At 37.8% G+C, this 16,886-nt stretch overlaps 1 protein-coding gene across 5 annotated transcripts in view; it reads left to right on the forward strand.

Moving 5' to 3' along the window:
• Tasp1 (taspase 1) overlaps positions 1–16,886 on the forward strand; it is a 218,774-nt gene that overhangs the window by 73,212 nt on the left and 128,676 nt on the right. For all 5 annotated transcript variants that reach the window (XR_007590415.1, XM_050134317.1, XM_050134318.1 and 2 more), the window contains one exon: positions 1,686–1,792. Coding sequence is in view for 4 of the 5 variants with exons in the window: in XM_050134317.1 (XP_049990274.1) it covers positions 1,686–1,792 (107 nt within the window). In the remaining variant the exon portion in view is untranslated. The remainder of the gene's footprint in view (positions 1–1,685; positions 1,793–16,886) is intronic.

Consider the following 16,886-nt stretch of genomic DNA (forward strand, 5'->3'; position numbering starts at 1 on the left):
ATGTATACAATGTTCTGTCTGTATACCTGCAGGCCAGAAGAGGGCACCAGACCCCATTACAGATGGTTGTGAGCCACCATGTGGTTGCTGGGAATTGAACTCAGGACCTTTGGAAGAGCAGGCGATGCTCTTCACCTCTGAGCCATCTCTCCAGCCCCCTAGCATTTGATTGTTTTCTTAGACTTGGCTCTTTGACATAAAAATTAACTACTTCAAGTTGCTTTTATTGTACTCATTTGGTGAAAAAACAGGCTTTGGTATCCAGTGTTTCTATCAACACAAGAGACTTTATAAGTTCCTTTTTGTTTCTTCAGTGAATTTTCTTTTTTGAGACAGAGTTTTGCTATGTAGCCCTAGATGTCTTAGAACTCACAATGTAGACCAGGCTAGCCTCGAACTCAGAGAACCATCTCTCTGTCTCTTCCAACCGAGTGCTGGGATTAAAGGTGTGTATCACCACCACTCTGACTCTTCAGAGACCTGTTGACATTCAGTGACGGTATTCCTGAGCATATTGTTTAATTTTCATGTATTTGTTTATTTTCTATTTTTGATTGTTGATTTCTAAATTTGGTTCTGGCATTTTAGATTTGTGATAAGATTCGAGTTTTTAAGATCTTGAGACATCTTTTGGTGCCTAATATATAGTCTAGGTTGGAGAATGTACCAGTGTTAATGGGTGTCTGTATTCTGTAGATGTTTAATGAAGCTCTAGTGATTTTTTTTTTTAAAAAGATGTTTCATTCTGTAGCCCAAGCTGACCTCAAACCCTTAACAATTTTTTTTTCTTTTTTCAGTTTCTTGAGGGTTGTGATGATAGGTATGAGCCACTATACCAGGCTACCCAGTGATTTTTTTTTTTAATTGCCTTTCTGTCTGGATAATATGTGGCCACCACCAAAGAAGAAGAAACTTAAGGAGAAGGACCATGTTCTGGCTACATATGAGATGCACTGTCTACCCATAGTCAGGAAGCAGAGAGAATAAAGACTGGTTCTCAGCTTGCTTTATTCTGCTGGTTCTGTCCAGGACCCCAGACCATGCAGTGGTATACCAACATTCATGGCAATTCCTCTCTCTCCAGTTGAAACTCTCTGGAGTCCTCTCAGAGGTACAGCCAGGGGTATTTCCTCAGTGATTCTAAATGCAGTCAGCTGACAGTGAAGACGAGACACCATATGCACCAAGGTCACTGTTTCCTCCTCTGATCATACAGATAGCACGAACTCTCCAGTTCACACTCATCCTGTGAAAACTTTCTCTCCTTCAATCTGGACACAAGGTTAAGACTTGAAGCCTCACCTCATTCTTTGTGGTAGCTAGTTGAACTGTTCATGCGGGGTGTCAGCCTCCAGGATTCTCTCCTTCTCTTGTAACAACACATCTCTAATACATTTTCTAGTGCTCGGTTTCCTGTGTTCATCTCTCAAGGGTCTCCAGGTTCCCCGCGTCCTGTCTCCCTTCAGAACTCAGTTGTTTCTCTGATTTGACCTTTTTCTTAAGTTTCTAAACTTGTGCTATTTGTTTTGTTTTCCAGTTTTGTCAGCGTACCTTGGAAAGACTTTTAAAAAGCAGAAGTTCAACAGTGCCTTTTTTTCCCCCCTAGGAAGATGTTTCAATATTATCCCTCTGGCCTTCTTACTCTAATAATTCTCAAGTGTTATTTTTGTTCTTCTCTTCTGTAGGATTCAGCTTAGCTGCATTCAAAAGGAACAAGAGAAAATTAGAACTGGCAGAAAGGGTGGAAACAGACTTCATCCAGCTAAAGAAAAGAAGACAATCAAGTGCAAAGGTCAGGAGATGTCTGAAGTGTTTGCTCATGCGTGGTAGTGATACTGCTGACCTGCCTTTACAACAGTACAGTCCATTTGAAACATAACGTATGCCATATATGTATTTTAAAGCAGAACAGAGCTGGTGGGGCTCATTAAGTAAATGTACCTACCACCAAGTCTGATAACCCCAGTTCCTTCCCCAGAACCCACGTGATAGAAGGAGAGAACTGACTTATAAATTTTCCTCTGATCTTCAGGCGTGTGTTGTGACAGCCACTTATTTTGCAGATGTGCATGCATATATAACACATGTATAAAAATGTAATTTAAAAAGTTAAATTTGAGTTGGGTGTGGTGGCACACGCCTTTTTCCCAGCATTCAGGAGGCAGAGGCAGGTGGCTATCTGAGTTTAAGACCAGTCTGATCTACAGAGCAAGTTCCAGGACAACCAGGGCTACACAGAAAAACCCTGTCTCAAAAAGAAAAAGAAAAAAGTAAAATTTGATTGTGAAGAGAAACAAGTGAAATGATTTTTAAAATGTAAACAAAACAATAGAATTAATTTTAATAACATATATTAAGAGATTGAAATCTTTTGAAAATAGCTTTTGAACTACAATCAGTGTGAAAATTAATAATGAGCTATTTTAAAGTTTTGTTGAAGGATGGCAAGATGGTTCGGCATATAAAGGCACTTGCTGCCTAGCCTGATGACCTGAATTTGATCTCCAGTACCCACATTGTAGATGGGTAGAGCAGACTTCTAGAAGTTGTCCTTTGGCCTCCGCATGTATTCTGTGGCATGTGTATCCAAACACATAAATATAAACAAATAAATATATAAATGAATGCATGTAATCAGATTAACTGCTGAAAAATAAATTTACAGATTTAGTTATTAGAATCATACTTTGTAGTGGCTAAAAATGTTTCAAAATGAAACTTAATTTAAATTTGAATAAGATAAGAAATTTAGTTTTTCATTTGCCCATTCTTTATTTCACTAGCTCAGTGGCTACCAAAATGCCGTATGAATATTGTTTTGTTTTGGTCCTTCTGTATTACTTACTTTTGAGAGTAGAGTGAAGCTGAAAACTTCAGTATTCTTCAGCCTGTGGGTTTAGGGCTAGCACACAGCTCATGGTTGGTGTGTCATGTCACATCGTCCTTTGGTGCACCTGATCTCTATCTAGTCGTTCTGTCATACCTCATGAACTCCTTGTGTACTTGCAGTTAAGTAAAACACAACCCATCTTTCATAGTAATAGGTATTTTCTCAGTATGTTTCCTCGCAGGATAATTCATCCACTAATTAATCCAGTTCTGTTTGGATGTCTCACAACAATGGATTTTAGGAAACAAATAAATAAATTAATAGGCAGATTTGATGAAAGCTGGTGTAGTCTGGTTCCTCTATTTGTGTTTTTGCAGCCTTTGTGATACCTGGGTAAACAAATTCAGGACTTTTTGCATTTTGAAAAAAGTTATGAGTATCTGGCCTGCCTGTGTGAAAGCCAAGTGAGTATTCAGGAGGTTGAGTAGATGGGTCACAGGCCACAGAGTATGACCTTGTCCCCAAAACAAAGTGCACATAGTGGGCAGCTTCATCTGTTTTCATAACTGTGTGAACGCTTGCAGCCCCAGTCATATCAAGGCACAGAACATTTCAGGTTCTGTTGTCCTGCAGTTAACCCCAACCTAGTGGCCATTCTTCCACTATCTCAGCACAGATGCTTTGTGCTGCTGTTGTTTGGAATGTGTTCTCTTTTGTTTACTCTTTCACAGGATAGTTTTAGATGCCCTGTTATTAGTCCCTTAGAACAAATAGGTAGCACTAAGTAATATTCCTAATGTGCATAGACTATAATTCGCTTATACTGTCTCCTGTTGCAGATTGGCTATTTCTGGATGATGTTTACTATTAGGAATAATGCAGCTGTGAAATTTTTATAGTTCCTTTTTGTGATTATTAGTTTAGGATTCTATGCATAGAAATATCATTGTGTTTTACAGAGGCTGTTTGTAACTGGTCATTACCTATTCAGATCACTTTTTTTTTTTAATTCTGAAAATAATTGTGTGCCAGCTAATAATAAAACAGAGCTGAAACTGCAGTCAGGACCTAAAATAAATATTAATAATAATAATAATGATGATGATAATAATAAAGAAAACAGTGGTGAGCAAAATGTTCTAGTGAGATTTTATGTTTTAGTGAACAGAGACATAAACACACATAATTACGTTATTATTATGTTCTGTAACTTTTCATTCTAATTTATTTATTTTATATGCTGACTGCAGTTTCCCCTCGCTCCTCTGCTTTCATTTCCTCCACAACCTACCCCTCCTCTGTTTCAGAATGGGGCAGGCCTCCATGGTTATCAGCAAAGCATAGAGCATTGAGTTGCCATTAGACTAAGCACCTCCCCTTCTTCTTAGACTGGGCAGCGCGATCCATTATGAGGATAGGTTACTAATGGCCTGCCAAAGATTGGGGACAGATAGTCCCTACTCCCATTGTTACAAATACATCAAGCTACACAACTGTCACATACACACACACACACACACACACACACACACACACACACACGGCTTAGGTTGGTCCCATGTAGGCTTCCTGGTGTGTTGCTTCAGACTTTGTGAGTTCCTGTGAGCCAGGTTAGTTGTTTCTGTGGGTTTTCCTCCAGTATTCCTGACCCCTCTGGCTCCTACAATCTCTCCTCCCTCTCCTCAGCGGAACTCCCCAAGCTTGGCCCAGTGTTTGGCCATGGTCTGTAAATCTGCTTCCATCAGTCACTGCATGTAGGCTCTCAGCTGGTAACCAGGATAATCACCAATCTGATCACAGGGAATAGCCATTTCAGGCTATGTATCCACCGTTGCTAGGAGTCTTAGCTGGGGTCATCCTTGTAGATTTGTGGAAGTTTCCTTGCACCAGGTTTCTCTCTGACGCTGAAATGTCCCCCCTTTTCAGTCATCTCTTAAAGTATTCTCGCCCTCCACACATCCCCCAACCAAATTCCTCAAGTTCCCATGCCCATCTACCCCCAAATGACCCAGGAAAGCTTTCTTATTTCCCATTCCCAGGGAGATTCATGCATTTCCCCTTCTTGGGCCCTCTTGTTACCTAACCTCTCTGGGTCTGTGGATTGTAGCATAGTTATCCTTTATACTTTAGAGTTAATATCCACTTATCAGTGAGTACATACCATGTTTGTCTTTCTTGGTCTTGGTTACCTCACTCAGCATGATTTTTTTTTAGTTACATCAATTTGCCTTCAAAATTTCTGGTGTCATTGTTTTTAACAGCTGGGTAATACTCCATTGTGTAGATATACCATATTTTCTTTATTTGTTTTTCATTTGAGGAGCATCTCAGCTGTTTCTAGGTTCTGGCTATTACAAATAAAGCTGTTATGAACATAGTTGAGCAAGTGTCCTTGTGGTATGATTGAGGATCTTTTGGGTATATGCCCAAGATTGGTATAGCTGGGCCTTGAGGTAAATTGATTCCCCGTTTTTTGTGAAACCACCATATTAATTTCCAAAGTGGCTGGATAAGTTTACACTCCTACCAACAATGGGGAAGTGTTCCTCTTGCTCACCATCCTCTCCAGCATAAGCTGTCATTTATGTTTTTGATCGTAGCCATTCTAGCAGGTGTAAGCTGGAGTCTCACAGTTGTTTTGATTTGCATTTCCCTGATGGCTAACGATGGATGAACATTTCTTTAAGTTTTCTGTACCATTTGAGATTCTTCTGTTGAGAATTCTCTGTTTGGGTCTGTACCTCATTTTCAAATTGCATTATTTGCTTTTTTGATGTCTAGTTTTTTGAATTCTTAATATATTTTGCAGATTATCTGCCAGATGTGAGTTATGTTTTATAATTGTTAAGGGGGAAAAAAAAAAGAAGAAGATGGTATGATACAGTAGCCTAAATGTGAGAGTCTGAAGATAAGATTCCCTCCATTAGGGTGATCAACAGAGATTCCCTTGCGTTGACATGTTTGCCCTCTGCATGATGGGCATATGCTTTATAAAAATAAAAGTAGGATTCCCCTCTGTATGATGTGAATATGCTCTATTACTATTGATTAATAAAGAAGCCTATGGCAAGGCAGAATATAGCAAGGTGGGAAATCCAACCAGAAATAGAGGAGGAAAGAAGGCAGAGTCAGGTAGATACCATGTAGCTGCTGCCCAAGAAACAAGAAATAACAAACCACAAGCCTCATGGTAAAATACAAAATAGTAGAAATGGGTTAATTTAAGATGTAAGAATTAGTTAATAAGAAGCCTGAGCTAATAGGTCAAATATTATTGTAATTAATATAGTTTCTGCATGATTATTTGGGTGAGAGTGGTCAGAAACAAAAGCACAGTCTCTGCTTACAAGTGAATTTTTTTTTATATCCAGACAGCAGAGGCATGTAATACTCAGAATGACCTGTGTCTACAAAGGCCATTGTGGAGGGTTGTCATAGAGTGGGATGAAGAAAAGAGTCAGTGTGAGCAGCGGTGGGCGGTGTGGGATGAAGCTGAAGAGGCAGATATGGACTAGATCCTTCAGAATGGAGTGCATGTGGAAGGAAGTTTCAGCTTTATGTCAAGAGCTACTTTTTAGTGTGCTGTGCTCCTGTTCCTTTCAGCCAAATGCATCAGTGTCCTCATTGTGATCATTGCTTTTTATTATTAAAATTAATAATGCATTTAAAAAGAGAGTTGTCTGCTTGAAAACTAAGGATTGTTTGAATATTGAGTGCTCTACTGGAAAAGTTAATTGAAAAAGCAGAATTGGCTTCTAAGACATTGTTTTATAATTCTGGGTAAGTGAGCTAGAAAGATTGGAAATCATAACAATCTATACATACTTTATTCAGAGTGTTTTGTTAGTTATCCTTATTTATTGTTCACTTTTACATAATGTGAAACTCAAAATAATAGGGCATTTTATTCTGTTACTCAAGGAAAACAGTATGGAACACTGCCTGCAGATTTACAAAGAAAAGGCTTTCGTTCTATCAAAAGATCAGCTATGCATGTATATGAGCAGAAGAGTATTTACCTAAAATATAGAAGGCCCTGGGGTCAATCCTCAGCACTATGAAAAATAGATTAAAACATTAATGTATTATTGAATTTTTCATCACCAGCAAAATGCCCAAAAAGATTTGCTTACAAGGAGGAGAGTTTCATTTGGGTTTCAGAGGTTTCCTGTGGCCATTTGGACTTTTGCTTTTAATGTCTTTAATGAGGCAATAAATCATGACTGTGGCTACGATAAAGGAAACTTGCTCATTCCATGGCAGCCAAGAAGCAAAGACAGAGAAAATGGCTAAGGTCTCTATCTCCTCTTCAGGGACTTGGTTTCTTCTTAGTGTTTTCGTTCCATTTCTTAATGGTTCCACTACTTTTCCAGTAGAGCGCCAGGCTAGCAACCAAGTGTGTGACACGAAAGGACGTTATAACAAATACTACATCTAAAGTATGCACATCTACTTTTTCTAAGAGTATTTTCAACTTTTGAAAATTTAAACCAACCTGTCATTGTTACTATTGGAAAGCTTGCTGTGATAGGTAGAAATATTAACAGTGAGTTGGTTACATGTTTATGGACAGTAGTTTTATTTATGGGCAGGGTGGGAGGGTGATATCTATGATGAAATTGTTGACATCAAAAGGAATCTATATCTATATCTATATCTATATCTATATCTATATCTATATCTATATCTATATCTATATCTATATCTATATCTATCTCTCCATATTAATTTACTCCCTGAAAAGTGAGACCATGAGAGATTTATACCTGAATCTCAAGCCAATTCAAGATGTAGATACTGGGAGAACAAGGAACCACCTGAAGAAGGAGGAGGAGGCACAGCTGAGGCAAAGGTATCAGGATGCATATAAAAGAGGGAGGGAGAGGGAGAAGGAGGGAAAGGAGAGAGCACTGAGAGAGGAATATTTATTTCCAAGAAAGTCTATGCTGGGTCACAGGCTCCTGAGAAGTGGCTGTTGGATTTGACCTCTGGAGACTGTTTTGGATGGACCGTGTTTGTGATGCAGTAGTCTATTGGAGATGAACATGGCATGGGTTGGTCAGGGAGAAAAAGGGTCAGTGTAGCTCTTAAGAAGTTTGTCACAGAGGTAAGAGAGACCATGAGGAGTTGATGCCGTGCTCATTAATTTCTTGAATCAACTCAGTTTTGTGAGTTTAGTTTCTAGCTGTAGGGTTTTGTAGATTTTAAGGTCTCTGTAGTATTTAAAGTGAGAAATATAGGTTTTTAGGAATTATCTATTCTTAATGATTGATATTTCTGTTTTTTCATGATTGCTTATTTTTTTGTGACATACATGGTAGAGAAGGAAAGATTACTATTTAACTGTTATATTGTATTTTTTGTTGTTGTAATATAGCTTAATATAAAAATAGTAGTGAACACTCAACCCTGTCCTCTCTAGCTGGGCCTACTTTGGGTTTTCTTCTGTCTCTTATTGTATATAGAAACTCCATATTGAGAAAAAAGTAAAAGGCAATTGAGTCAGTACTAATCTTTATCATATCTGGGGGAAGGAACAGTCCTCTTGTAATAACATGATCAACTCGTTGGGAGACTGACTGAGTTACTCTTGGCTGACAAGACCTTTGCATTTAGAACACAGACATGGTGCACACCATAGTCTAGATTTCATAAATATCAATTTCAAACAGCTAGTCCTGGATGTGATTGGAAGGGATTCTTATTCTTAGAGTATTAAAGAAGTTGGGGATACTGTTTGATCTCAACATTTTTGATGTTTCAGATCCCCTTTTCCTTTTCCTTTTTCACAAGCATATTGCCTAAATAGTTTCCATCTCCTTTTCTCTAATAACAGATTTTGCAGTTGAATGTGTATAGCTGTCCCTTGTCTCATCCCACCACATGCATAAAGTAGTCTAAGCTTTTGGTTAATTATGTTGCCTTTTAGGTAAAGCAGTTTTTATGTAGGACAGTGTAGCAAATGCTCGTCAGACCTTGTGCATTGTGCAAGCATGTTTTAGCGTTCAGTTTTTATCAAACAAATTTAGAAAAATAAGCACTGCTTTTGTGCTTTCATACCATGTCGTGTGTTCAAAACCACTCTAAAGAGATGCTACAACATTTAATTTTGGTTCTTTAGCCACCACACAGGGACATTAAATTGGCCACATGTTTCAAAAAGGAAATGTTGGGACTTGCTTTGTGTGCTTCATATAAATATATTCTATTCTTTTGAAGTATATTGTGGGTAATGTTTTCCCCCTTTCCCCTCCATCTTGAAGTTATTATGTAAGTGCTTAACTGCATCATACTAAATCACTGTATTTTTTTGGGTGAGAGGTAGGTTAAGATCAAAGAAAACGAGTGCCCCCAAAACAACATATTTTCTTCAGATTGTTCCCTTTATACATGTCTGTGCATTTTGTGTTCAAGGAAGAGTGTCACATTATTCTCTTGAAATTTACTTTGTCTGATTATTTGTTTCTCAAGAAGATGGTTAATAGTGGGTATCTGAGTTAACAGAAGTGTGGGCTTCTATTACTTTTGGAAAGAGATGTACATTACACATTAGCTCTGTAAAATGGAAAATTCCTTTAGTGAAGTGACTATCTTCCTTTTAAAATCATTGCCTCAAATGGTAGGTAATATATTACAAAAATTGCAACAACCCCATCTAAGAACATCTTTATCATTTGGTGAGCCTACTCTGCAAGCTTTCTATGTTAATTGGTAGATAGGTCAGTCATTAAATCTGTTACTATATCATGTATTTTTTTTACATAGAGTTTGAACCTGATGATCCACATTCTTCATTTTAACTTATGGTGATTCTTTTGTTCTTGTTAAATGTATGCATTTATTTTGCGTATCTGTGCAAATGTATGTCATGGCATGCTTGTGGAGGTCAGAGCACAGCTTGCAGTATTCCATTCTCTCTTTCCACCATGTGGACTCTGGGGCTAGAACTCAGGTAGTTAGGTGTAGTCGCAAGCATCTTTACCCACTGAGTCATCTCATTGACCTGATGGTGATTCCTTAGTCTGTAGTTTGTAGTATCATATGGTAAGTCATTCTATTTTAAATCCTATACCTTTAATTGTACTTGGTGGGTTAGCTCTTGCTGTAATAGCTTTTACTTATTTAAGGAAGAGCTTCTAAGTACATTTGTTAAGTTGTTATGGAGATTGGGCTTCTAACTAGAGCTAAGTCTTAAAACTGTAGTTGTCTAAATGTTGAATTTATATAGACTTGAAGATTATAAATAAGGCAAAACTGATGCAAAAGACAATGTTAATAAATTTAACTGTTCCTTTATTTTGTAATGAGAGTAAGCAGTAGTATTTTTGAATATTTATTAAAAGTTAACATCAGATATTGTCAGTCTTGTAAATCTTTCCTCATTTTGTTATGAGAAACCAAGAATTCTGTATATATTGTTAATTAGCCAGAAACTTTGGCTAAACATTGAACCCCTTCCAACTGTTCTTTCCTCTGTGGTACAGTTGGCTTATTGAACCACATGGTTACTGTGGTATAGATAATTCTGTTGAGGTTTTATAGGTAACAGAGTTTGTCCAGATTCCCCTGTTTCTCCCATGAAGGTTTTTTTTTTTTTTTTTTTTTTTATTCCAGTGGATCTTAAATCTGACTAGCATTAGATCCAGCTGATGATCTAAACACTATAGATTCTTAGGCGCTCTACTACAGTTGGGGTAAGCTAATGGGCTAACATTTAAGATCATTGCTTCTGTTTTTCAAAAATGTTTAAGCTAGCATGTAAAGTAATGGGTTTTGTTATGGCATATTCATATGCATATAATCATTAAAACAATTAGTTATTGATTCTCTCTGTGTGTGGGGTGGGACACACATGCCATGGTCTATATGTGGAGGCTGGAGAACAGCTTGTGAGAGTTGGTTCTCTCCTCCTAGCATGTGCATTCTGGTGATCTAATTTTAGGACGGCCAGCTTAGTTATAAGTCTCTACCTACTGGCCATCGTCAAAGGCCCCACGGTGTCATTTTACTCTGTTCTTGTCATTCACCTATGCCATTACATGAATATGGATGGGGTTACTTTAAATGACTCTAATTAGAATTGCTTATATGAATATGAGTAGGGGCTATTTAGTGGCACATGGGCAACTTACCAGTGGCTACACCACTGAAGAAATTCTCCTTCCTTCAGTGACCATTAGCTGCTATAAACTCCATAGGGAAGAGTGGGGGCCTTAGGAGTCACCAAAGGCAAATAGGTTTTATCCAGGCAGCTACAGGTGCTGGGTTCCTGAGTACAATTGCCACCTTAGGTAGGTGTCAGATGCTTTTTTGGTATCTATTGAGATAATTGTGTGTTTTCTGCCCAAGTTTATTTTGGTATTTATTTATTTATTTATTTATTTATTTATTTATTTTTTGTTTTTCGAGACCAGATTTGGGTATACTATACCAACCTTACTTCCTTATAATGAAACTAACAGTCACAGTGTGTGACCTTTTTCAATATATTTTTAGAATGCCGTTTGAAAAATTTTTTATTTAATGTGTTTACACACATAAGGGGATTGTGTGTATGTGTGTCTCTGTGTGTGTTATCTAGTTTTGATATAGTGTACTACTTGCTAGTGTAGTAGGATGAGTTTTTTGTAGCCTTCTTTTCCTTTCTAGATGTGAAAACTTTGTGAGGATTATAGTTTTTGGATTCTGCAGTGAATCCATCCAGTCCTGTGCTTTTTTTGTGGGGAGAATTTTCGGAGATAGGATTTCTCTCTGTAGCCTTGGTTGGTCTGGAACTTGCTATGTAGATCATAGAGTTACCTGCCTCTGCCCCCCAAGTGCTGGGAACAAAGGCTTGTGTTGTGGAAATTCATTTGACCAGTAGCTTTTGGAGTTATAAGTGTGGGTATTTTTCTACATGCTTATTTGTGTACCATTTGTATGCCTGGTTCTTGAGGAGTCCAGAAGAGACTGCTGAGTCCCTTGGGACTGGAGTTAGAGCTGGTTTTCAGTCAGCAGGCATGTCCTGGGAAACTGAAGCTGTGCCTCTGGAAGAGCGGCTCTTTCCTGTTTAAGACTGCCCTCCTTATGCTACTGCAGTGTTAATTTAGTTTCCACAAACTGTCCTAGTGTGTCCTCATCTTGAAATGCTCTTGTTTCTTTAGTGATTAAAAAGAAAGAAGTTTTGTTGGATATACCAATTTTGATTAGCAGTGTATTGTTACATACTTTCTTGGCTTTTTATCATAGAAGATAAGTGATCTGATGTTAATTTGGCATGTTAGCTTTTGTAAATGAGTTTTTTTCTTACATCTTTTAAAAACAAAGTCAGATAAAAACTTTTTAATACATTTATTTATTCAAATGTAAGTATTGCAGCTTGGATGGAAAAGTTTCCTGGTAGTCGGGAGCCAAGGAATACCACAAAGTCAATGTAAGCATAGCAGCTTACGGCTCTGCTCTGGGGAAACGGTTCCCCAGTGCAAGTGTAACAGTTCTTCTCCAGCAGTGGAGGGTTTCCTCAATGAAGTTACAACTCTGTTCCATTCTGCTCTGGAGAGGGGTTATCACTCTGCTCAGGACTGGCAAAGTGTTACCGCTCTGCTTGGATAGGGGAAAGTTTCCTGAGGAGAAGTGTTACCGCTCTGCTCAGGTCATATTTACATCCCCCTCCAACCCCTGTGTGATGCAGGTGCCATGGGACTTGTGTGGAGGCCAGTTTTCTTCTACCATATGTCTCTTCCGCTCCAACTCAAGTTGTCTGTTTGACAGCAAGCACCTTTAGCCTACTGAGCTATGTTATCTGTCCCTAATATTTCTCCATTCCTGTTTGATAGAGTCTATTGGTCATATTTTTCAGTGTATTTTAAAATTTTATAAAATTTCATCCATGAGTTTTAAATTTCTAACAACTTATTTCTTAAAAACTTAAATTTCCTTGGTTAACTTTTCTTCTATGTTAGTAACTTTTTATCCATGCTTACTATTTTCTCATCTGTTAGGTTGGTGCAGAAGTAAATGGAGGTTTTGCACTGTTGACATTTGCCATGAAATTGGAATGTATTCTTAATGAATGTGGTTATGTTATGCATCCCTTTACTACACATTTCTCACTTTATTATCCTTTTGCTAATGACTTATTTGCTGTTTATTTTATTCCATGGAGATTATTTTAGACAAAAACGCAATTGGAACAGTTTTCCTATCTGTGTTGAAATAAGTTGTAAAGCAGTACAGACAGTTTGCTTGGTATGTCAACAATGTCTGGGTCTTAGGAACTGCTAATGAATGTTCAGCGCAGCGCATGGTTCAGGGAGCCTGTGTCCCAAAGGGAATGCTGAGAGCCCCGCTTAATACAAACAACCTCAGAGCTTTGGCATTTTAAAGAAAAAGAAGAGAAAATTTGCACACGACAGCAGAAGAGACATCAAGCAATTCTCATAACTCAACAGGAAGAATTAAATATGTCTTAATGTGGCATTACAAATAGCAATGCCAATCTCCCCAACCTTGCTGAATTATTTGCTTGATAACCCCGGATTCTCCATGAATTATTCTCTTAGAAAACTCACAAACAAGTGTCACAAGAGTACATACTAGAAGCTGGCCAGCAGAATACGTCTAGACTGCAAGAAAGGGACTTTGATCTGAACTATGCAGTGGTTAGAAAGACGGGAACTTTGCTGACACTAGAATATGGAAGGCGATGTAGGTTCTCGTAAGCAGTGCACTGATATTAAGTGAACTGCCCAGTGATGCAGCCAGTATTCCTAACCATACTAACTGTCCTGGTTTGCTTTAATTATCAGTTTGACATTATCTGGGAAAGAATCTCAGCTGAGGATTTGTCTGCATCAGATTGGCATGTTGGCATATGTGTGGCTGGGGGTTATTTGATTGCTACTTCATCCTGTTGTGGGCGGCACCAACTGGACATAACAAAGTTAACTGAACATAACACTACCAGCCAGCAAGCAGCATTTTCCGTGGGCTTTTGCTGCATTTCTTCAGCTACGAGTTAATTTCCTTGGCCAGAGGTAATGTTGGGAGGAACAGCAAGTAGGTCTGTCTCAGGGTTGTACCTTGACTTCCCAGTTGTCTGATAACCTGAGTGCCACCCTCAGGATCCACATGGTGGAAGGAGAGAACTAGCTGAAGCCGCAAGTTCAATACCCCTAGTGTGCATGACCCCAGAATGTATGATACCCTACCTATAAATAAATGCCATTTTAGATATCAAACAAAGAATTACCATATAAATTAATATTAAGGCATGAAAAGAGTATTCTAGATTTGTAGGGTACTATGAAAAGACCAAATTTAGGAATCATGGATGTAGAAGAAAAATTCCATGCTTAATACAGAAAATAGTTTCCATAAAATCACAGCAAAAGTTTCCTAAACCTAGGAAAAGGAATATTTATATAAGTTATAGGAAGCATTTAAACATCAGAAGAGACCAAAAAAGAAGTTAAAATGCTAACAAGTCAGAGTGAAGTACTGAATGGCACATTAAAGGCTTTGAGGCCATCGCTCACCGCAGCAGAACCTGGAATGCTGCATTTACTTTTCTGTTTAGTTTTTTTTAATGAGTTTGTTTCAGTGTCTCAATCCTGTTTTTACTCAATTTCTGTATTTATAGAATAATAATTGATTATAAAACACCAGCTATTTCTCTGCCTCTTAATATTTTCTAGTCGTACTTTAAGAACTAGCTCCAGTTCCCCTGAGATCAGAATACATTGTTTCCTTCTACTTAGTTGGTGAATTACACCAGAAGTGCTTGTCACATTGGATTACTTATGATTTACATCTGTCAGTTTGAGATTGCTGTATGTTATTTGAGCATATTTGTGTTAGCTCATGAATGGATGAACATTTAACTTATTTTTATCCTTTTTACAGACCATAGAAAGTCCCATTTAATTCAGTTAGCACTAATAATACACAACTGATTCTGATTTTAATTTCAAAGTGAAAAAGTGCATTATTAGTTTTGTAGTTTCACAAAAAGTTTGATTTTGTTAGATGGTTAAATACACAGTAGTTCAAAATTCATGCTTAGATAATAATAAAAGAGTTGATTTAATTTATATTAGACTTGTATATAGGGATTAGCAACAAAAAGAAGTTAGGTTAATTGAAATATTAAATAATATTGCTATTTCCTCAGTATTATAGCTATTAAGTGGGGATATTAAAATACATAAACAGATTAGGGAAATATGAGCATCACCAAGGACTGACTTCTAAAAAAGGTACGTACGGAAGTGCCCACAGGGGGGCGTGCTCATCCAGAGGTATTTTAGTAAGTACCTTTCCTGTTACACAGGGCGAAAAAAATTTTTTTAAACATATGTACTTATACACCATCTCCCCCACATCCTGGGTAAGAATGAAACCTTACACAGCAAGAATTCCCATTCATTTCCTGGAACCTGTTTGTTTTGATGTGTGATTTTCCAAGTGTGAACAAAGGTCTGATAGAATGAAAATATCAATTACCTTGTAAACATAGGCAAGTTTATAATTGCCTGAACGTCACCGCAAATGGCAGGTTTGTGAGTACTCTTTTCTCTGAGGTCTGTTGATGCCCTTTGGTTTTGTAAGCACCATGACGTTTCCCGTGAGGAAGGGTTAAGGTTCATAAAACCCTTATTGGATCATTAGCCCTTTTAACACACAGGTGCTGCTGCTGTGTTCATTTTCTGTTCATCTGTAGGAGGGTTTTCACATTGAGAATGCACAGGCCCTGACTACATGGCCTCATGTGATCTTTAGGTTTTCTTGTTCAGTACCTTTATTTTTCTTTTGTACTCAGCGTTATAGTCAGCGAATAATTGCTGGATTTCTTGTGAAGTTTTAAAGACAGGTTTTAGTGAGTGAAGAAAGCATTTGGAGCTTAGGCGCCGCCTCTTACATATCTGACTCTGGGCTATTAAACAGTACATGGAAGTCATATCATTTGATATGTGCCCAGACAATGAAACACACCAGCGAGAGCTACAGAATTGGATGCAGAACTTACTGAATTCTGCTGAGTTCCACTTGCCCAGCTTATGGAAAGAGAGGAATGTAAGTTCAACTGAGGAAGTAAAAGTTCTAGGGTCAGCATCCTGCAGGTGGAAGAACTTGGTTCAGCCGCAGGATCTGCACAGGTGCGAGGTGTTGGACTGATTGGCAGTGCTGCTCCAAACTCTGAAGTGCTGTCTAGCCAAACTCTGCAGCTTACATTTGTCTCCAGTGGGGAATGTTAGCTGACCAAGTTAAATTATCTGCAGAGTTTAGCAAACTGTCACAGCCCTAGAGAAAATGAGGTGTTTCCCCACACTCAATGCCTCTTACTTTTATTTGTTCTAGCTGTACTCGGCACCTAATGTTTGGAAGTATGTGTGAATGGAGCTTATCCTAGGAATTAGTGCATTAATGTAGGCTTTTGAGTGTTGTAAGCCTCTTAACATCATTGAGGTTAAGTTGAAAGACATATTATTATATATGTCCTAGAATGTATTTTGTTCTTTGCTCATTCCTTTAGTTCTTTTGACTTATCTAATAAAATTTTAATCTATTGGAGAACAAAAGGAGAAAGAGCATATGAATGTTTTTTCTTTTTACTTTTAAGATGCTTGCCTTTAGTCGTTAAATTTCTGTGAGTTTGAGTAATTATTGTTAATGTGAACATACTCATAATTAAACTCATAACCAAACAGATAGTGGTATGCTTTTAAAATCTCACATCATATAAAACAACTTATTAGTGTTTTACAAGTTAGTATAATGATTATTCTTCAATATGGAGAGGGTCCCATTTAAATCCAGATTAAGTGACCCATCCTAATTGTTATAACGTTTCTCTGGCAGGAATAAAATCCAGATTGTCTGTGTTACTTTCTAGTCCTTTATCTGTTATTCCCTACTGCTTTAAGACTCAGTTCAAAGGCCAGCAGAGTTCTGGCATTTAAAAGTGTAATTTTATCCAGAGAAAGTGAGGGTATGCCCAAAATGAAAAAAAGACCTATGTTCCAGGCTATGGCCAGGTGTTCCTTAAAGGAGCTAAATTGAACAACTATATTGAAAA

Source organism: Alexandromys fortis, unplaced genomic scaffold (assembly GCF_014885135.2).
Source record: "Alexandromys fortis isolate MF-2015 unplaced genomic scaffold, M_Fortis_MF-2015_v1.1 scaffold_6, whole genome shotgun sequence".
In the NCBI taxonomy this organism is placed as follows: domain Eukaryota; kingdom Metazoa; phylum Chordata; class Mammalia; order Rodentia; family Cricetidae; genus Alexandromys; species Alexandromys fortis.